This window comes from Podarcis raffonei, chromosome 5 (assembly GCF_027172205.1).
Source record: "Podarcis raffonei isolate rPodRaf1 chromosome 5, rPodRaf1.pri, whole genome shotgun sequence".
Lineage (NCBI taxonomy): Eukaryota > Metazoa > Chordata > Lepidosauria > Squamata > Lacertidae > Podarcis > Podarcis raffonei.
In genome coordinates, this window is record NC_070606.1 from 68,582,048 (window position 1) to 68,603,666 (window position 21,619).

A 21,619-nucleotide genomic window follows, 5' to 3' on the forward strand; every position below is an offset into this window, starting at 1 on the left:
GCCTGTTTTGATTAACAGAAATACAGAGAACTTGTCATATCGAATAGTTTTGTGGGTACAATGCTTAGTAATCAAAACATTAAAAGGGAATCTACATTTTAAAAGACATTTATTACAAGGCATGGTCTTCATGTGACAAGAGCTTGGAATAGTATCTAAGGAGTTCTACACAACAGAAATAGATACTGCAATGCGTTTCACAGGTCTAACCCTACTTACTTGATCCAGCTTGCATATAAAAACCAAGCTTCTTTCCACCATGAAGACTGCAGTAAATGAAGTTTAGGGAAAGAAATTTGTAAGAAATTTGGTCATTAAAAAAAATATTCAGTCAGACATCTCTTCATCCAAATTAATATCGGTAGTATCAATATCCTCCAGGTCTAAGTTATCCAAGTCTTCATCCAGCTCCAATAATGCCTGTGGCAGGAAATACATAGAAGAAAATGGCTTACTAAATACCATGCATCTATCATTGCTAAAGAACTACTTACTGGGAACTACTTATTTTATTTCTGCAAATTGAAATGCTCCAACTACTGCTTTTTAGTGATATTGGACTATCCTGCTACCACATTTGCTTATTATAAAACACAGTCCCAAAATTTGGGTATAATAAGCAACTCTGATTTAAACCAATGTACAATCTGTATGTTGAATGAAGAGGAAGAGGACTTGTTTCTGACTTCTTAAAGAACTGTGAAACCTAGAACACTTATCCAAACAGGGCTACTAACACTCTGAGCAATGGTGATTAAGGCAGTTTTAGAGGCTGTATAATAGGACAGTATTTACATTAATATCTAAAATACTACACATTCCACAAGCAGAAGTAAGTTTACCTAGGCAGTAGAGATGAGGATGGGGCAGGGTTTGGTACAGTACAGCAAGTCAGCAGCAAGATTAAAATGAGGTTATTGGCAAAATTGGTTTTATCAAAGATATCCTGTGTTCTGTTGGGATAGTCACTATCTCTGACACAAATATCTGACTGGCTTTGATACAAAGCATTGACAATGAACTGCATCTGAATAAGGACTTCCTGGAGAAGTAGGTTTGCATGCTGATAGAACTACTTTAAGGTTGTATCCACTGCTGTCACACATACAAGAATGGACTTCTGCTCGCACAATGGGACTTCACTGTCTCCTACACACTTTCAATCTGCTTTGGGACTCTGGAGCAGAAGAGGAATGCAAGTCCTGTGGCACAACTGGAAACCTACTTGTGCAACACAGGATTCTGTCCTAAAGAACCAAAACCTAACAAGCTGAATGGAAGAATTCAAGTTTTTATGCAGCTAGGTTCAAACCTGAAACCTATGGCTTTAGCTGACTAGTGTTGGATATTGCCCCTTATCTTGTCATACTCTGGGCATGACTTAAGTCCACTGACTTCAATGGATCTACTGGGAATATGACTAATCTCGGATATCACAAATACCTATCTTGCTAGAAAGAGTTAGGGAACGTTCAGTTTTGCAGTCCAACTTGATCGTGGTGTATAAACACATTAGGGATATGTGGGAGAAAGTTGAAGGAAGCATTCTTTTTAGCACACACTCTGCAAAAAAGCTTCATGTGCCCAAGTTAAGAACACCCATCCTAAACAAAATCTGATTACAGCCAAGAGCATGCAGTAAGAATGTACTGTGATGTACTGATCAGAAATGTAAACAACTACTAAGCACAAGTTTCTATATTCAATTAAGAAGAAATCAATCCAATGGCAAACTTTCCTAAAGAGGTCAGATTAACATTTAGCCACACTCTGGAGAAAGTGTTTTTCTCTCAAGAGCTCTCAAGTACAAATCTGATCTCAAAGGCTGATCTTCACAAGAAACATGTAACATAGGAAAGTGAGCAAAGTGGGGGAAATTGCAGAATGGAGTTAGCTTGTCACTGAATTGTTATATGCAGAGTGGAAATGTAATGGTAGAATTCTAGATTGTCTCACTCCCCAAATGATCTGCCTTTAATGTTCGTACATTGCAAAAGTAACTAAACCAAGCTTAACCTCATGTGCCAGTTTATTACATTGAGGGAGATTTGCTATCACCAATCTTGAATCTAAAGCTCTGCTGACTTACTCTTATTCTTGTAGAAAAACTCTAATTTTTCTACTCTAGCTTGTAGAAACCTCTAATTTTGAAACTTCCAATGACAGTTTGGAACAAGAGAACAAGAGAAATAAGGATTGCTACTGGGATAAGAACCTTCCCAGCTTTAGGGTTTTTCATGGTGCACTTGACGTTTTACCTTTTCATCTTTTATTGTTTCAATTGGGTCCTTCCCTGCAACCGGAGGCACTATCACAGGCTTAGGAACTAGTTCTTCCTCTTCTGAATCCTTATGACGAAAAAGGAAATATTTAAATATTTGATAAGGCTCATATAAGGAAAAACTGGATCCCATTCTTAGGTTGCGTAACCCAAAGAAACAGATTCAGCAAGAAAGCGTGTAATACAAGCCCTACACAAAAGCAAATTCGAGAGAAGGCAGCATATGGAAAGACTATGTACCATTTTATTCCATTAAGACATTGTTCCTACAATCTTACCTATTGCCCTTAGAACCTCTGATCTAATTGACACTCGCCCTGTTCAGATGACATAACAAATAATGACCTGGTCGTGACAAAAATAAACTCTAGTGAGCTACCCATTTTTCTAACACACACTCAATAGGGAAGGAAACTTAAAATGTCTGGTTATATTTAAACAGGTACAGCTTTGCCCTAACCACAGTTAACATACCAGGATCTCAAAGCTAGTTTCAGATCCTTGTTTATTTGAATTAACTTTGGTTGGAACTAACCACAGCTGCACATAGTTAGATGTAATGGGAAACTGCAAAATGTTCAAAACTGATCAAAAGCTTTAAACTTCTATCAGGTTGTTGGAGCACAGCATTCAAACCTGAGCATTCTCATTACAAGAAACTATAGTTTATTGTGACGTGAACCAGGTCTCTCATTCCTGGAATGTGCAACATTTGCTCGCCATTCCTTTCTTACTACCCTTCCTTCTCCCTTGCTCCCAAAATTTAGTCTAGAAGGACAATCTTCTTAGATGTTGTGAAGTATATGTGGATGGCCTCATAAAGCGATAAATAATAAAAAGAAAACTAAGAATTTTGGAGCTGTTGCTCAGGGCTATTTCAAAGTGCTGAAAGCAACTGTGATGGGAAGAAATGCAGCAATGTTCAGGAAGACAACCGATTTATTCAGACACAGAAATCAGGAAAACTGACAGCAACAGAATTAACAGAAGTGCCAATGCTATCCATAACGGTTTCTATATTAAGGTAACATAGTATGAAAAGAACACAATTACACAGCAATTGCTTATCACCAAAGTAAATGTAAAATTTAAAGAGGACGGGCAATCTAAATGGCTCAGTTTTGTTTTTTTTAAACAGTCCATAAAAAGCCACAGGATTTTGAACATTTAGTGGAGATAACTCTTACTCCAGAATTTCAATACCACTGACCTGCAATGCTTCCCCTATTTTTGGTGTGAAACCTTTAGCTTCTTCCAGTATGTTTCGCTCTTCATTTGGCTACCAAAGAAAGAGAATATATCATGTGAGTAGAGACTTCTGCTGACACTAAATAATTCTCAAGGTTGTACCAGATTCTATATGACATTGCTCATAACTTGTATCTACTTACAGTGACTAGGGGATATTTATTGGCTGGCCGCAAATCAGTTTGTGTTGCCTTGATGTATTCTTCAGCAACAAAAGCTTCCTTTAATCCAGGGAACAAGTTTTCATATTCTGTGGGATCGGCCAGCGATTCTGCAGCTTTCTGGTTGACTTTAGAGAGATTTTCTCTCCATAGTTTTACAACCCTATCGATGGAACAGATGGTCATTGCAAGCACCTCCACTATAAGCAAAATATTTTTACAAAACACACACTAACCACTTCAAAGTTACCTTGAAACTTGGCTCGGCAAATATGTCCGTGCTAGGAAAGCAGCTTCTGGTAAGCGTCCGGTTTTAATCAACAGCTCAAGACAACTGTCAAGCCTACAATGGTACATTTAAAGAAAGTCACATTTTCATTTGTTTGGGTTTGGTTAAATAAAACAAAGCAAAAATAAAAGTAAAATCTAGTTTTTAAAATGTACCCATTACTGGAGTATAACACAAATGTGACAATAGTAATAATCAGAGGATTATACTAATATCAAACCATTGTGTTCAACGTTACTGGCAATGTGGTTTTAAAGGCTAAGGAATGTCTAATGCCCTGATCCTATGAAGCAACTACATAGGATCAGGCATAAAGCTGCTAAGGTTTCTTAGAGGAAACAGGTTATTCTCTTATACCATTTTGGCTGTGAGTCCTGGAAGACCTGCTCCCTGCCTTGCAGGCCTTTTTCCACCTGGACTGGGACCTTGCACCCATAGCCTTTCCCATGTCCATTTAAGTCATAATCCATTTTATTGTCTTTCCAATGCTGGCTCTCTCAAAATTAAAGGATCTCATTGACCACCTTTCCTTGTTGGTTTCCATCCTCCCCCCCCCCTCTGTTTCAGGTACTTACTAATAACTTTATAAGTAATAATAATAATTTTTAAACTGCCCACTACTACTGCCATTTGTTCCTGGTTTCTTCTAATCAGCTGCTAACTCAGACAGTTGCAAAGCCTTTGGCTGCTCTGCAGAATGACCAGAGGTCAGATCTTTTGTCAGTCAACACAACTCAGCTGTCTGAGCCAGCAGCAGCAGAAAAAGATTACTACTGCTGAGTGATTCAGAAAGCACTGTAAATCTGGGAAAGAAGAACTAATGCCAAAGCAATTTGGGGGCAGTTCTCTGCAGAAACAAGTCAAGTGCATCAGTAGGAAACCACATCAGCAAAATAAAATGATGATGATGATATCACGACCAAAAATTTGCCAAGGGTGTGTGTGCATTCAGGGCCCACATAAAAGTTTGGGGATTAGCCACCCCTAGTATAGATGAGAGATTATTTGTTACTTACTTTCCTTGCAGGAAGTAGCTCATAAATGCAACATTGTTCTTCCCATCTTTTTCTGCCCCTTCAGCCAGCTTGTTCACCATGCTAGTATTTCCTGAAGCTGTGGCCAACAGCAGTAAGCCACCGTAGTCTTGCGCATGGTGCAGACACTCTTGGGCAAGGCCAAACTGGCATTTACTGATAGCAAGCTCAGCCAGCTGCTTCCACTTCTGCTCAGACTGCGTAAACAGAGAACAATTCCACATCAGCCATGTTTGACATTGTTCTGAAGCCTATTCAGACTAAATTTAGCCCAGTTAGGTTTTTTATCTCAGCTTTCTCATCTATAGTTCCCCACTTGCACTGAATGTTTCATTCAAGGCACACGGTCATGCCTTAAGAGAAGATACTTATTGCACTATTTGGACACCCAAGAACTATGGGTATGCCTCTTCTAAAAATTAACTCTTGGTTAGCCCACAGTAAACTTCTCACTGCCCAGATCACCCTCAGTATTTTCAAACTATGCTCTGTAAACCAAAAACTATGAACCTGGATAGATCTTGAGACTATCCTAGACATGTGGACTATCTTATACCACTGAAACATCATTAGAGCAATCTAGTCAGACACTCCAGATAAGCAGCAAGACAGAAAATATATTTTAAAAAACACTTGAATTAAGCTGCTTGCTGCTGTCAAAATCTGGGGAAAGCTATCTTGCTCTCACTTCAGCATTACAGACAGAGATCATGTCAAATAATCTTGTTTAATGCTTTACAATAATATAAAAATCAGGAATTCTAGAACTTCAGTGGGCAATCAGTATTTTGCACAGATTCCATTAAATTCAGTTCAGCCTTGACACTAAACAACCAGGTGGACGTTGCACCTTTATTGTTGGCATCCATTTGTCTCAAGAGACAACGGAAGAATGCACCTTTGAGGGTAAAGTCAAACCACTGGAGAGTTACAGCACCTGCTGTGGCTGCGGAGACTAATACAGGAGAGACATGTTTTACTGCAGGTGGGGCAGGTGAAGGTATTTCGTTTTGCTGCTACAGGTGGACCTTTATAGCCAAAACATTTCTTTCATAAGAGACTATTCTTCTGCATCTTAACATGGACATTGGTAATTCCTCCTTTGTTTCTAAAATGGTGTCGGCATACCTCTGCTTCCACTGCAAGCTGATATGCAATTTTAAGTTCACCAAGCTGAAGAGCAAGCTCAAAGCGGTGTTCTGGGTCTGTGGATACTGCGAGTGCTTGCTGTTTGAAGCCCTGAATATTACAATAATAAAAAAAGACATTAGTGAAGGAATCTTCTTAGCAAACCACAGCAAAAATTGATACACAAATACATCTCCCTTTTTATACAAGTCAAAAACACACACACCATGATTATTTACCTTGTATTTAAGAGCATTTAAGGGCCTAATAGATATGTCCACCCCTGCCAAATTAGATTTGCAGCCATTTCCAATTCCAGTATTTTAATCTATATTTGTTTACCAAAGATTCGTTTGACAGAATGTGTCAAATGTTTTCACCTGCTTCTCAAGGAAGTGTGCAACTCTGGTCCTCTGTTCCTTTGGAATTGTGGGAAGAACTTTGTCAGCCATACTGAAGTCTCTCCTCATCACGGCAGTTTGATACTCTAGCACAGAGACTAGCAAGGAGTAACTCACTATGTTCAGTTCTTTGTCACCAAGGTAAAGCCTGTTGTCTTTGGGGATATATCCAAGTAAATACATTGTCCTTTAAGGAAAGGGGGTGGGAGAGAGAGGTTGCATTCATTAGAATAACTTCAGTCCGAGAAATCATCTGGCAGAGCGATCCTAATGAGGAGCAAGAAATAGCCTAGTGGCAGTTGAACCACCGCATCCCAAGCTCCACTGGCTCCACTGGCTGGGGAAGATGGTGGTGGGCTGGTTCTTCAGTATATTTAGTGCATCAGATCCTGGCTGGTGTAGCAGAGAGGCACAAGGACCCAACTGGGATGCTTTGCTTTCCACTGCTGATGGAACAACAGCTGGCAGCAGCTTTCTACTAGCATGGGCAATAGCAATGGTCTTACAACTACCAGCACTCCTGCTGGCCAGAAGAGAGCCATTAACACACCATCCTGACCTGCATTCCCCTAGCCATCAACACCACAGTCCTTAAGATTGCACGTTGAATTATCAGGAAATTATGTAATTCACTTGAATTAAACTGATATGCTAAAGATAGTGAGTCTCTATCAAACTGTGAGTATGCTGAGGTACAGAAACTCCAGATCAGTGAGGAGACCCACCCCACCTCAAAGGAATTTTATTTCTGAAACTCTTCCATTTCCTTAAGTAGTAACACACTGGAGATAACAGCAGTGACGGATAGGAAGAATTTATGGCTTAGCACAAGTATAGAGAAACTTTGGCCCTCCAGATGTTGCTGAACTACAACTCCTATCATCCCTGGCCATTGACCGTGCTTGCCAGGGCTGCTAGGAGTTGTAGTTCAGCAATGCCTAGAGGGCCACACCTAGCTTAGTATGTGATCTTAAAGTTTAGCCCACACCTGGATTAGTGCTGTATCTGAAAGACAAAAGAATCTTCAAGAAGCAGGTTGCGTGGGCAACACAAAAGCTACGCTGCTGGAGCATCCCACAGTCAGATTTACACTCTAAATAGCTTCTTGCTTAAGGACCACATTTCTGCCCATCACTGGCACAGTAATTACTTCTTGCCACAGAACTCTGCTCAATGTGCACTGAACTATTAAAGAAGTAGAACATGCTACACTTAATAGCAATAATTTCATATCTTACGTTGCCAAACCTTTATTAGGCATTACAAATATAGGCGATCATAAAACCTCCATATAGAAAATTTTAAAATATATGCAAATAAACTTATCAACTATATATATGCAAATATCAACATATCAATTAGAACTATATCTGATGAATAGCTGGACACTCACCGGTCCAAATGTGCAATGGTGACGATTTCTCCTCCAACATAGTAGTTCAGTCTGTTCACAGAACTGGTATAAATAAAACAGTCGCCTACCCACAACCCCGTTTTCACAATCTCTTGGATTTCACCAAGGACCTGGAGGAACAAAGGTGTTTAGGCTTAGGACAATCTTGTTTACTAAACTCTCCACAGGCACTGGGTCCATTAAAAAAGTTTAGTTATATAAATGGGTCAACTCCACAGGCTTAGTGATGAAGAGTCCCATATTAATGGAAGCTCAGCTTAAATATTTGATGCACCAAAAAAACCTCTTCTACTACAACACAGATAAGATTAACAAAAGTTCAAATTCCCTATTCACCACAGTTCTCTTAGTAGTGGGATATGGTACAAGAAGTTCCATGTGACATATATGTACATAGTAGCCTAATGATCTTTTAAAATCCAACAGAACAAAGTTCATTCAGTAACTTTGTTGTCAACAAAATATTCTGAACCAGGAATGTGACCTTCCAGCTATTTTTGGATTCCAAACTCCCATTAAGTTTAGCCAGCATGGCCAATGGTCAGAATGACAGGAGCTGGAGTCCAACAACATCTGGAGGGCCACAGGATCCCCAGCCCTGCTCTATACAGATCAAGACAGCTGTAAGATTCATATTTACATGAAGTTGTAAGATTCATATTTACATCTTAATATGGTTCCCTTGCTGCTAATGTTTAGGAGAACAACTAAAAAATTTTTTTCAATTAGGCTTTAGAGCCCTCGTAAGTATTTAGGCTGCTATCATGTTATATTGTATTATATTGTCTATTGTACATAATTTTACACTGTTTTTATTTTTATTGTATATCACTTTGATTTCCTTAGAGAAAACAGGATCTAAATGATTTAAAATGACCATGTGTCCCCCAAAGCTAATCTTCCAAGTCAATCCATCTTGTCAATTTCCACATTCTCCTTATATCACATGGCTAGTCTGTTAGTTGACAGCAGTATAAATGGTTTAAAAGACAGAATCAGATCCAAAACGCCTATTAATCATTAAGTGTAGTTACCTCAAAGGCATCTTCAATGCCATCTTCAGTGACTCCCTCGTGTGTCTCTTGGGCTGTTGCAACTTTTTCAGAAAGGTACTTCAGAATGAAGAAAGATTCTTCAGTGGCTATGCAGACGAGCTCACCAGAGTCAGACCAGAAAATCTACATCAAAACAATGCAATAACCTTTAAGGTTTGGGCTCTGATTAGAAGACAAATTAAGCCTATTGTGGCACCAAAAGAGATAGAGCACACTAGTTTTGTTTTAAGACTCCGAAAGTTTCAGAATTAACAGCAGCTGACCTAGAAAGGTGAGCTTTAATTAATCAGCAAGTTGCAACTGGAACAAAACTCACATGTTTGGGCTGGATTTCAATTCTGCGTATCAATTCTGTATTTTCCCAGTCGTAAAATGCCAGGCCATTGACAGATCGGACACCCAGCAAGAAACCGCCGTAGATACCTTCAGGGGACGAAAGCAGAAGAAATTAGAAGCTTTCTGGACAGTGTTTAAAACTAGTTAAGATGGGGACAAAAGATAAAATGTATAACGTGCCTTCTGCTCCAAAGTCAGGTTTAAAAGACTTCTTCTCTTTGAAGTTTTTAAATATCTTGACACTGCTGTTGCTTTCCCTGATTGCATACCTGCACACAAACAAAAGATTTCAGTAGAACCAAGCTCTTATTCAGCAAGATTAACAAACAAGGCCAGGAGCAGTCAATACTAGGCACACTGGCCATATAGATCCTGCCAATGTTCTCTTGCAGACTTGTATAGACAGGTTATTCCCCTTTTACCAAAACAGCTGTGAAAGGACGGCTGGAATAAGGCTTGAATTAACTGGATGCAGTCCACAGGCCATGTGTCCTTGCCTCCAACTCGGCTATAAACTGAATTGGGATGCAGCCACTACAAAAACTGTTGGTTGCAAATTTTATATTTCATACTGAATTTTTTTAAAAAACAACAGCAGACCAAAGAGCTATGCAAAGATGATTGCTGTTCATAGTCCAAAACAAAGCGTCATAATATTAAACGAAATGTTAAGATTAAACAAAGTACAAAGGACTTACTCTGAAGAATCATGTGCCCATGCAAACTCCTGAGCAGAACCAAAACTTTTGTTTCTCAGTGCCATAGCTGTGTAAATGATGTATTCACCATCCCCACACACTACTACAAACCTGTAATGCAGTAAAAACAAAAGAAATGTAAATTACAGTATGCAAGGAAGGTTTGTGTAAGACTCAGAAAAGCATGATCAGAAACATACACACATACAATGTCTCTGGTCCTAAACATAATTTAAAATTAATGAACGGGTTTAAGTTTTTATCTTTGGAAATAGAAATCTCTTACCGCCCATTGGGATTGTGCTGAATAGTCTGAGGATATATTTCACAGCTGCCCATATCTTTCACAGCAAGTGGCAGTCGCTCTCCGTCTTTGATTTCAGCATCCCCCATTGCTTTCAGATTAGCTTGCTGAATTTCTGAATGCTTAGCCCAAATGATCTTGCCATTAGCATCCATTGACATGGCTGGCTCTTCACGGCCAAGCTAGCAAGGAAGGAAGCATGAGGAGAGTAGATGTATATAATACTGAATATAACTAATAAACCAATTTGCTTAAAAACCTTTTGACGTTGACAACCAACAGTTAAGTCTCCAATGTGGTATTACAAATAAGACTGGTGTCCTCTGCACTGACCCCATTTAATAAAAATATGCCAAGTAATTATTCTACTAGTGGACATCTAGCACAGTTAAATATTTTCTAAGGCACGTACCTTAACAATGATGCTACCTTCATCATATCCCAGAGCCACATTATTTGATCCTCTCAGGCTCGCCACACACCACACCCTTTCCATGCCATAGTTCAGAGTACTTTCCAAACGGTAAGTGCTTGAATGCCAAATCCGAACAGTTCCTATGCAGTGGCAGAGTTATTGCATTCAGCATTACTTAGATACTTCAAGGGGGGGGGGAGGAACCCAACCCCCATTCATGATTATTAATACACTGTTTCATACCCTGTGCAAAACTGGGTTACATAAAGGACAAAGAATAAAACTACAAAATAAAATGCAACAAATATGTAAACTGCACAAATCACCTAAATACATAAAGGAGCAGAATCATAATGAAATAAAAGAACAAAAGCATCATCAAAAACTTTTCTGAACATTTATGTTTCCGTTGTCCACAGAAAGGCAAGTAGCTGTTGGGCCAGGTGATTCCACATGCGCGGTGCCGTGCCTGAAAAAGCTCTCTATCCTGTTCTCCCCTGCAGGAGAACACAGCAGGATAGAACCAGCACTTTGAACTGGACCCAGAAACAAAGAGATACTCAATAAAACTTGCACAACTGCCCTCTCCAGGTGTTTGTAACCTGTGTACAATACATTGGGGGGGGCACAGGAGCTGTGAGGATGAGAACAATAGATCCACCGCCCCTCAGTTTTCTGTTGCCTTCCATGAGTTGGGAGGGGGCATATTCCGGAGTGGGAAGGCTCCCTTGTACCTGTGGAGGCTCCCTGCACGTTTTACAACTGTGTGGATAACCATCACGTGTGCAGGAGGTTCCCTGCTTCAGACAACTGTCCTCCAATTTGCGGAAGGCATCAAAAATGATGAGGGGGTGTGTGGTTCTAGCAGCACCACCCTTTTTGTTTAAATGACTTACAAATGCCTGAACCTAATTATCATCATAGTTACTGCAGTCCCAATTAGAAGTAACTGCTGCATTTTGAACCATCTGTAGCTTCTGTACATTTTTCAAGAAATACATTAGAGAAGTCCCACAGGGATGTTGCCATAGCATGAATGACTGTGGCCAGGTCTGCCTTCTCCAGTCTTTTTATAAAAGGTAAGTATTTTCCAATCAGAGTATTAAGCATTTGTTTATCACTTCTCAGGCATTTCTAACTGAGAAGAATTTAAATCTGTGCAATGGAAATATCTCTCATGAAACAATTCTACCCTTCTTGCATTTTGTATTTATTTGTAATCATACCCCTTTTAAGCCTTCGTGCTTATTAAAACTCACAGCCTCTAGGCATATTTCACTTTTGTTTACAAAGCTCCTCCAATAAAGGAGCTGTAAATGAAAACTGTTCACAAAGAAACCCATTAACAAGCCTACACTTCGGCTCTGCAACCCATCTATACAAATATAACAGGACTATTTCTAATTGTCTCGAGTTAATTTGTAAGCATCTGAAAGAAGAAAATGCTTATGGCTCATGTCAAGCTTTGGTGAGATGTTAAGTTCTCACTGCTACAGAAACCCCTATAGGAAAATAAAGTGGCACTCTAAAGAGAATTGAGAAATGGTTGAATTTACCATCTTCAGAGCCAGTGATGATGATGGGAAGCTCAGGGTGGAAACTGACACAGGACACATTTTGTGCGTGACCCTCAAGAGTTTGCACACATGTTTTATTCTGCAAAGAGAAAAAAGAAATGAAGCTGTGGATGCAAAGACTTGATAGCACTCTTTAACATATGATAAATGTTGTAAACTATAAAACTGAATGACAGTTATAAAGTACCTAACTAGACCTTTCTGATGATGACAACAACTTTATTATTTATATGCTACCCATCTAACTGGGTTGCCCCAGCCACTCTGGGCGGCTTCCAGCAAAATATAATAATCTTCAACTGAATACGGCCAATGAAAAAAATATTCATATATCTGATTTAAAAAACACAAAACACAAAACCATAACATTTTTGCTTTTCCAATATTATGCAAATAAATGGTATAGGAACAGTAGGACACAACATACCTGATAGTCCCAGATCTTTACTAGGCGGTCATCTGCTCCAGAAATTAGGTACGGCTTATCACCTCCACTGTAGTAATCAATGCAATTTACACCTTTCTCATGGCCTTCCAAAGTGAAGTTGGGTGATGAAGAACCAAGCTGCCACACCTTACAAGAATATGAAAATTATTGGTGACTGGGTCTAATGAAACCCTGGAAGCCCTTTTCAAACTATCACATATCACTATTGGCTAATTTCATGTGTTTAGAACAGAAGACAAAGGGAGCAGTATAATTAGAAGCCTGTGTTAAATCCTGGGGCAGATTTTGTCCCATCCGAATTCTATGTGATGACAATAACCCCTATGATAGGCAGATCAAAAGTTAAACCCAGGGATCACGCTATTTTGAGCACAATCTACACTACAAGTATATCATGTGCACCAACCTTTGTATTGGATGCATACTGGTGCAGATAAATAAAAAAATCTTCCCAGAGTATTAAAATGACTCAAAATACAGTTTATGCTATATCCTCCAAGCAGCTGTTAAGCACCTACAATATAAGAAAAGTATTTCACTTTAAATTTAAAATTCTGATTTTCAAGTAAGAAATCACTCTACCTTGATTGTTCTGTCCAAGGAGGCACTAGCAAACTGATTATTATCCTTAGGATTGATGACAATCTGCATCACATAATGAGTGTGCCCTTCAAACACTTGAGAACAGGACCATTTTTTATCCCAGTCCCACAGCTTAATAAGCATGTCATCTAGGAGGGAGAGAAAAAATACCTTCCATTATGCACTTCACAAGCACCAAAGGGGAAGAAAAATAGTGATAACGTAATACTATTTTTCTTTTGTTTCCCTGAACATCTACCTGAAAAGTTCAATATGGCTGAAAAGCTTATCTTTACAAAATAAAACTTTTCAAGAGTCTACCCATTCTAGTGATATCAAATTTGCAGTGACCTGTTTAGCAGTCCCACTCTCCTCTTTAATATGAAATATGCCAGCGGGACTGCATCATGCCTAAGTGCCATTGCTCTGACAGCGCTCCCTTCCTCTTTTCCCTAGACATAACCTGGCAGAGGGTGTTTCTCTCTGATCCTACCTGGCCCCCCAAAAAGGTTCACAGCTAAGCCCCCTCCCCCCGCCCAAACTACTGTTATATTCAGATGTGCCATAGGAAAGCATCCATTGTTACTCTTTCAGATACTGAATTGCTGCTGTTTGGTCAAGTTTTATTCTTAATCAAATACTTCTATGACTTATTCTTTCTAGAGCATGGATGGGAAATCTGTGGCCCACCAGATGTTGTTGAGGTGCAATTCCCATCTTGATTGACCTTTGGTCATGCTAGCTGGGGTTGATGGGAGTTGAAGGCAAGCAAAATGTAGAAGGCCCCAGTTTTGCATCTCCATAATGAGAGTTTTATGTTGCATAGATATGCATCATCATCATTATTATCAGCAGCAGCATACATTTAAATTCTTTGAGATTTAACTACATCCTACCACAGTGAACTGGATAAATGAATACAGATGCTTAAGAACCATAAATACTTATGTTTTGTAAGAAACTGGGTTTATGTTAAAATGGGACTAGCATATAATGCAAAGATCTGGGGCACTTAAGATATAAGGTAAAGGTAAAGGTACCCCTGCCCGTACGGGCCAGTCTTGACAGACTCTGGGGTTGTGCGCCCATCTCACTTAAGAGGCCGAGGGCCAGCGCTGTCTGGAGACACTTCCGGGTCACGTGGCCAGCGTGACATCGCTGCTCTGGCGAGCCAGAGCCGCACACGGAAACGCCGTTTACCTTCCTGCTAGTAAGCGGTCCCTATTTATCTACTTGCACCCGGGGGTGCTTTCGAACTGCTAGGTTGGCAGGCGCTGGGACCGAACAACAGGAGCGCACCCCGCCGCGTGGATTCGAACCGCCGACCTTTCGATCGGCAAGCCCTACTTAAGATATAGAACAACATAAATAGGAAGACTATGAGACAATAAGCCAGCTAATATGGATCTAGTTCTAATCAGGGATGACTAACCTGTGGCCATCCAGATTCTGCAGAACTACAACTCCCAACAGCCACAACCAGCACGGACAACAGTAGTACAATTATAATTTGGGAACATCTGGACGGCTAAAGTTTTGTCAACCCTGTTCTATAGCTTCCAGTAGGATTCTGCAGCAATCTTGTTACAAGTTCTGGAGTCGCTAAAATATGTTGCTACTTCAAGGAGGTACGCAGCTTACTTTGTTACAAAATTCTAAAGGTGCTGCTAATCAAGAATAATTCATTAAAATAACATGTAGTAATAAAATTAAACTCTTACCACTGCTAGTTAGAATGAAAGGTTGTGTAGGATGCACAGCAATGCAGCGGATATAATCTGAGTGTGCTTCAAACATGTGAACCCTTTCCAAAGTGTTGTAGTTGAAAACCCGAATTTGCATGTCATCCTATGAGAAAAACCCAATAAAAATCAGCTTCTCTATAAATGAAAACTGAATTTCCACTTCCAAATAAAGGGTTGTATTTAATGCTGCCATTCTGCTTGTGCAATAGACTTCTATTTGTGCAATGGAGCTTTCCCTTCTCTCCTCTGTGTCCTACCTATGCACTCTCAAAACCTGCTCCAAAGAGTTGGGGGACACTCTAGAGCAGACTTAGGCGACGTGCAGGGACAGAAGAAAGGGATGTCCCACTGTGTGAATGGAACACAACTTTATTGGTTTTAATCTTAGTTTCTAAGCTTCCCTCATACAGAAAGATACATTTTAAAAATAAAAAAGTAACTTTTAGTATCACTTTGCATATCTTTTAGTGCAGAAATGGGAAAACAACTGGTCCTCCAGTTGTTGCTGAACTATAGTTCTCATCATGCATGACCACTGGTCATGCTGGGTGGGCCTGATGGGAGCTGAAGCCCAACAACATCTGCAAGACCACAGGTTCCCCATCTCTGCTTTAGTGGACTGTATACCTATACTTTTGCTAATATAGCACCTTGTAAATCTCTTTTAAAAATTATCAACCATCCTCAGTCCATAACCTCAGCCGATAAGGTTCCTCTGCAATTAAATTTGCAATTCAAAAATTTCTTACCACTTAAATAAGCTTCTTTTCAAAGAGCAAACCTCTAATTGATTAGTAGCTTCAATGTTCCAAAATAAACAACAAAACATTCTTAGTGAAAGAAGTTTAACTTACGGCTCCTGTAACAACCCAGTTTTTTCTTGCCACAAATTTAGATGCTCTCACTGGTAGGTCACATACTTCAAAAGTCTTCACTAATGTCTGAAAACAAAGTTTACATTTTATGTTAACTTTTATTCATGAAAAAACGCTTTTTAGAAATCTCTTCAGCTGTTTCAGATAGCTGTTTTTCAACTGTCGGAACACGATGGACAATATTCTAGAAACATAAATAAGTTACAAAAGTTACATAAATAAGTTACAAAATGTTTCAAACACTTCATAAATTTAATATTCTTAGGAAAATAAATACACCACACAGTTCAATGCCCTTGAGTGGGGGGAAGGGTCTTAATGTGATACCACAATCCCAATCAAATTCAGAGGACCCTGTGACTTCATAAAACACAAGCAGTCCTGATCACAAATCTCCCCAATCACATTTAATTGGGCCCTAACATCAATAATCATTTTACAACTTTTCACTGAACATATTTTATATCACACATTACCTGTGTTTCATGGTTCCAAACACAGACGCTACCATTGTAAAGGCTAGCCAACATCCATGGCTCCGTGGGATGCAAGTCCACACTCTTCACTCGATCAGATCGCGCTGTTAGCTTACGCTTTATGTCAAGTCGAAGAGGCTAAATAGCAGAAGAATATAATGAGGCTGTTACAAACACATACAATAGCTGGTTAAATATATTTATACTGAAAGAAAATCGGATAGGACCTAAACAGCCAGTCATATTTACATAAGTGGTTCACACTAGCCTGACTGCAACAAACCTATTCATTCATTCATTCATTCATTCATTCATTCCCTTACAGACTGTTCTCTGGAATGACCCAAAGATTTAGTTTATCCAGGCCATGCTAAAAATCAGTAACAGCTGTCAGCTTATTAAAACATTATTGTGAAAAATAACACACATTCATCATGTACCTAGTCCTAGGCTAAGAATTTTGACAATGTGAGAAAATTTCAGATATGAAAGAACAGTTTGGGATGAAATTATACTGCTACAATATTCACAAAAAGTGACACAGATAAAAGAGCATGTTCATGCCCTTTGCACACAGCCCTCTTTTGGCAAGGGTAATAGAAGTACTAGGTATGATTTTAAAAAACAAAAACGTGATGCCCCATTAGTATATACAGTCATGCCTCTGGTTGAAGTTGCTTCAGGTTCAGTGCTTTTGGGTTGCGCTCCATGGCAACCCAGAAGTAACGGAGCGCATTACTTCCGGGTTTTGCCACTCGCAAATGCGCAGATGCTCAAAATAACGTCACGCGCATGCGCAGAAGTGGCGAATCAAGACCCGCGCAGACACAGGTTGTGTTTACTTCAGGATGCGAACGGGGCTCCGGAACGGATCCCATTTGTATCCAGAGGTACCACTGTATACAACCATCCAGGAAAACTCACAGGTCACTCACAAAGCACACTGCATGCATTTGACCCCAGGCTCTTCCAGTTAAAAGCATATAAATCAGGCCTAAGCGAACTCAGCCCTCCAGATGTTTTGGGACTACAACTCCCATCATCCCTAGCTATCAGGACCAGGGGTCAGGGATGATGGGAATTGTAGTCTCAAAACATCTGGAGAGCCGAGTTTTCCTATGCCTGATATAAATCAACAGCAGGCTAAGAAGCTTCTGCTTGTAAAAGTTGGCAGTACTGGGCTAAATGGACCACAGATCTGCCTCTATAACTGGCATTTTTATTATACTGCTTCGATCAAATCTCACACCCCCTTGGATACATCTAAGCTAACCTATTTATACAATTCATAAAACCCAGAAATGTGCAAGCTTACTTTCACCCTCCATTTTTTTTCCAACTCCAACTTCCATAACCCCCAGCCAGCAAGGCTAACGGGATGATGGGAGTTGCAGCAGAACATCTGGAGGGCCACAGATTGGGAAAGACTGTTGTAGACAATGCACTTCCATTTCAGCAGGCATGAAAAGGGACACATACAGGAAGCAACTGTGCCAATACCCTAACCACATGCCTGGCCATAGGGCTACTATCCATACCGCACAGAGCCCTCAGCTCATGATACATACACAGGATCCATAAGAGTGCGAATTACAGCAATGGTTGCAGGCAGTGCTTTTTTCTGGGGGGACACGTACCCCTAAACATTTTGTGAATCAAAGTTTGGTCTCATCGAGGGGCAGTATTTCAATATGTGTAGGAAAATGAGAGTACCCCTAAACATTTTTTTAGAAGAAGAAAAAGCACTGGTTGCCTCCCCTTCACACATCTTCAGATGAGAACAGGCTGGCAGCTGATAAGTGGCCAGGAGAATTTGCCATTTTCAACTGAGCAAATGCTTTCATTGAACCTTCAACCATCACTCGGACCCCACCCCCAATACCTCTTCTATCACCACCAGTCCAGATGCTACTTGTGAATATAAGAAGCACTGGAACAAAGAGGGCCTACACACCACCATGGGCTCCAAAGGGGAGCTGGCTGTGAACTTTGCGCTGCACAACACGAAATATGCAGGCAGTTTGATAAGAGGTAAATTCGCTCAGAGCCTCGGGAGAGGCAGCAATAGCACAGGTACCACCTTCCCCACCCCCACCCCATAATCAAAGCAGGCCGAAACCAGCAGGTGAGCCTTCTCCTGTCAAGGCGCCTCCATGCCGGGAAACACTTCACCTGCCGGATTTCTGCCTGCTGTGCGGCTTAAAAAGACGGGGAATCCTTGGCCCCGCCTGGCAGGCCTCTCTCTCCCCGGTTCCAGCAGCGCCTGCTCCTCCCCACCCACCAAGCCCACTTCCCGGGGAGACACAGCGGGCCTCCTGCCTTCGGGCCCCGCTGCCGTCGCCCCCTCCTCGCCCGGCTCACCATGGCTCTGGCTCACGCAGTCCGGGCTGCGGCCACCGACGCTCTCCGTCTCCCTCACAGCCCAATTCACCGACGTGGAGCTTCCGGCTGCGGCGGTTCCCGCGAGAAGCGGGGAAACAACGCGAGAGCACGAGCCCTTCCGCCTAGTCGCCTTTATTTCTGCCAATGGGTGGAGTGGAAGGGAATGTTCATAGAAGTAGGCAAAAAGGGTAGAGTCATCGCGTATGTCTAGACACACACACACACACACACACACACAGAGACTTATCCGCTTTCTATGGGCTCTCGATGCGGCGCTGTTCGAATGGGGGGAAAACACGCGCGTTTCTACCTCCCGTGAATATTAAGTGGACAATTCGACTTTCCATTAGCTATGAATAGGATTGCTCTGTTAAGGGGAGCCTCGCTGAATTTAACGAAGTGGGATAGCTCAGTTGGTAGAGCATGAGGCTCTTTATCTCAGGGTTGTGGGTTTGAGTCCAACTTTAAGTGAAAGATTCCTGCATTGCAGGGGGTTGGACTAGATGATCTTCGTGGTCCCTACTGAAATATACTCGGAGTCGAGTGTGGATTTCATGCTCTTTATTCAGCTCATAGTAGCGAGGAATGAAAGTTTCCCCCAAATATCTGCTTTATATACACTATTTACACAATGAGCCGCATGTGATTGGCTAATTCTGGGATTCTCCTGTAGGCCAAACAGGTTGCGGATTCACTTCCACCTGGAGCTGGATTGGGTGGCTCCTGCGAACCAATCATACTGCTGCATTGTTCTAGGACCAATCATACTGCTGCATTCTGAATCCTATTGTTCTAGGACCAATCAGACTGCTGCATTTTGGATCCTGTTCAACTCAGTACATAACACCTACCAACTCTAGAAATCTGCGATTCTATCTGCAAGTGTTCTTCCTTTCCCTCCCTCTACCTACATGCCTCAGAATAATCCAGCTGACCTCAATACCACTAAGAAACACAAAATAAGCAATACATGTTTCACTCAGGTGGAAACAATGATGTATACTCTGATAATAAAGGGATCTGGAACAGGGGCATGAAACTGTTACAGTCACACACACATAACCCACTCCCTTGTAACCATCAATTTAGCAGACATTATCAAAACCCATCTAGAAAATAGGCTTTTTGGACCCAAATGTTGGAACACAGAAGTCTTCACCCACATGGCAGGGATCCATCTGTAAATTGTACACTATTGATCCTATTTAGAAAAGACTCAGCTCTTCGTTTAGATATCACTGCTCCACAGTTGTCCATAAGGGCCGTGAACCGATAAGGAACACTCAGCCCCTGCATCCTAGATAGCAGCATAAAAAAAATCATCCCTTCCTCCAAATGTCTTTTCAGAACCTACCGAAGTCATTCCTTTTTTAACAAGTGTTTTAAGTGAGGATTTTTATTCCATGCTGAATCTGTATTGGATTTGATACAGTTTTTAAAAATATCAAATTGTTTTCTTTTTATAAATCTAATTGTTTTATATTTGCTTCCATTGTGGATGATTTTATTGTTAATTTGCTTTGAGGTCTTCTACAGGAAGCAATTCATAAATGGAAATAAATTAATAAATGAATGAATAATAATGAACTCAGGCAATGAGTGCCAACTGCCAACACAAAATGAGCCACCAATACACACACACACACAAACACACACACACAGCCTGATTAAGACTGAGCATACTCAGTCACTACAGAATGGTGAATGTCCTTTGGAAAATGAAAACAGAAAACTGCAGGTAGGAGGGAGAATGGCCTGTTGGAGGAAGGCATAGCAAACTGACCGGAGCTCTGAACAGAAGCACTGTTTTTTGTTTTGTTGTTATTCCACTTGATTACAATAGCCTCTAAGCAGTGTACGAGCAATACAATGAAAATAAAAACCAGTTAAAACTATAAAATATTCCATTGAGAATAATACTGTTATGAGCTGAGGGGGTAGGCTGTATGCCTGAGCCCCCTTCTAATTCCTGGATTAAATTCTTGAAACATCCAGGCTAGCTTCCTGGTGTGGTAAAGGGCCCTCTGAGTATGGCCCATTAAGGTAACAAAGGAACTGGCTCTGTGCCAGACAAAAGTGGGTGGGCCCCGCTTTCTCAACTCACTGGTAATTCGAAAGATAAAAGACATAGTTGAGAGTTGAGGCGTATGTGAGCTAGAAGGTAGAAGCAAGGCTGCAGGCTGGGCAGCTGGGAGACAGAACCATGCCTGATTTCTGCTGTAATCCAAGGCTATGGCTATAGGGGAAGCAAGACCCTCTTGGGCTCTTAATGCTGTGAACCCCTCCATCATAGGCTCAGGTTGTATATATGTGTAAACAAACCATATATCATTCTGAGAAAACCAAACCCTGGGTAACCGCCTGGAGTCTCTGGAATCTCACACAGCTAGGAGATTGGGGAGGCGTGCAGCAATATAAAGTAACATTTTTTGCAGGGCTCTCTTGTCACACCTTAATACGGAATCTAAGAACAGCAGCCAAGATTCTAATCGTTATTCCCTCTGGATGATCCCAACATCCATGCTTCTATCGGTTTAGAAGCAAAACGGGGCTACCCCAAAAATTAATTTAATAGTTTCTGCATACACATGACACGGCCCAGGTACAGAGACACATATAAGTTTTTTTTAACTAGAATAATAACTCATTTATATGTTTTGTTATGTACTGAAGTTCTCACCCTGGGCCAGCAGGGGGATACTGTAGATAGTTATGCAAATGAAGGATTGAAAAGTGACGTTCAGTGATTGGATAGTTTTGTAGGCAAATG

General features: G+C 40.8%; 1 protein-coding gene across 1 annotated transcript; it reads right to left on the reverse strand.

Moving 5' to 3' along the window:
* Positions 1-92: 92 nt before the first annotated feature.
* On the reverse strand, positions 93-18,952 carry COPB2 (COPI coat complex subunit beta 2). Its single transcript, XM_053389982.1, has 22 exons — positions 18,829-18,952; positions 16,468-16,605; positions 15,971-16,057; positions 15,093-15,219; positions 13,372-13,520; positions 12,769-12,915; positions 12,321-12,420; positions 10,762-10,904; positions 10,332-10,531; positions 10,046-10,156; positions 9,528-9,616; positions 9,328-9,434; positions 8,991-9,134; positions 7,936-8,066; positions 6,522-6,729; positions 6,142-6,252; positions 4,996-5,210; positions 3,941-4,033; positions 3,673-3,853; positions 3,492-3,560; positions 2,259-2,348; positions 93-420 (listed from the first exon to the last, which is right to left on the reverse strand). The coding sequence occupies exons 1-22, from the start codon at positions 18,829-18,831 to the stop codon at positions 328-330; spliced, it is 2,736 nt and encodes a 911-aa protein (XP_053245957.1). The 5' UTR covers positions 18,832-18,952; the 3' UTR covers positions 93-327.
* Between the last annotated feature and the right edge of the window lie 2,667 nt (positions 18,953-21,619).

What these genes read in the sequence shown, in the direction of transcription:
- COPB2 (XM_053389982.1), bottom strand. An exon ending in ACCATTGCACATTTGGACCG is followed by an intron (nt 6,730 to 7,935) that starts GTGAGTGTCCAG and finishes CTTTCCTTAAAG; the next exon opens with GACAATGTATTTACTTGGAT. An exon ending in ATAAATATCCCCTAGTCACT is followed by an intron (nt 3,561 to 3,672) that starts GTAAGTAGATAC and finishes TTTCTTTGGTAG; the next exon opens with CCAAATGAAGAGCGAAACAT.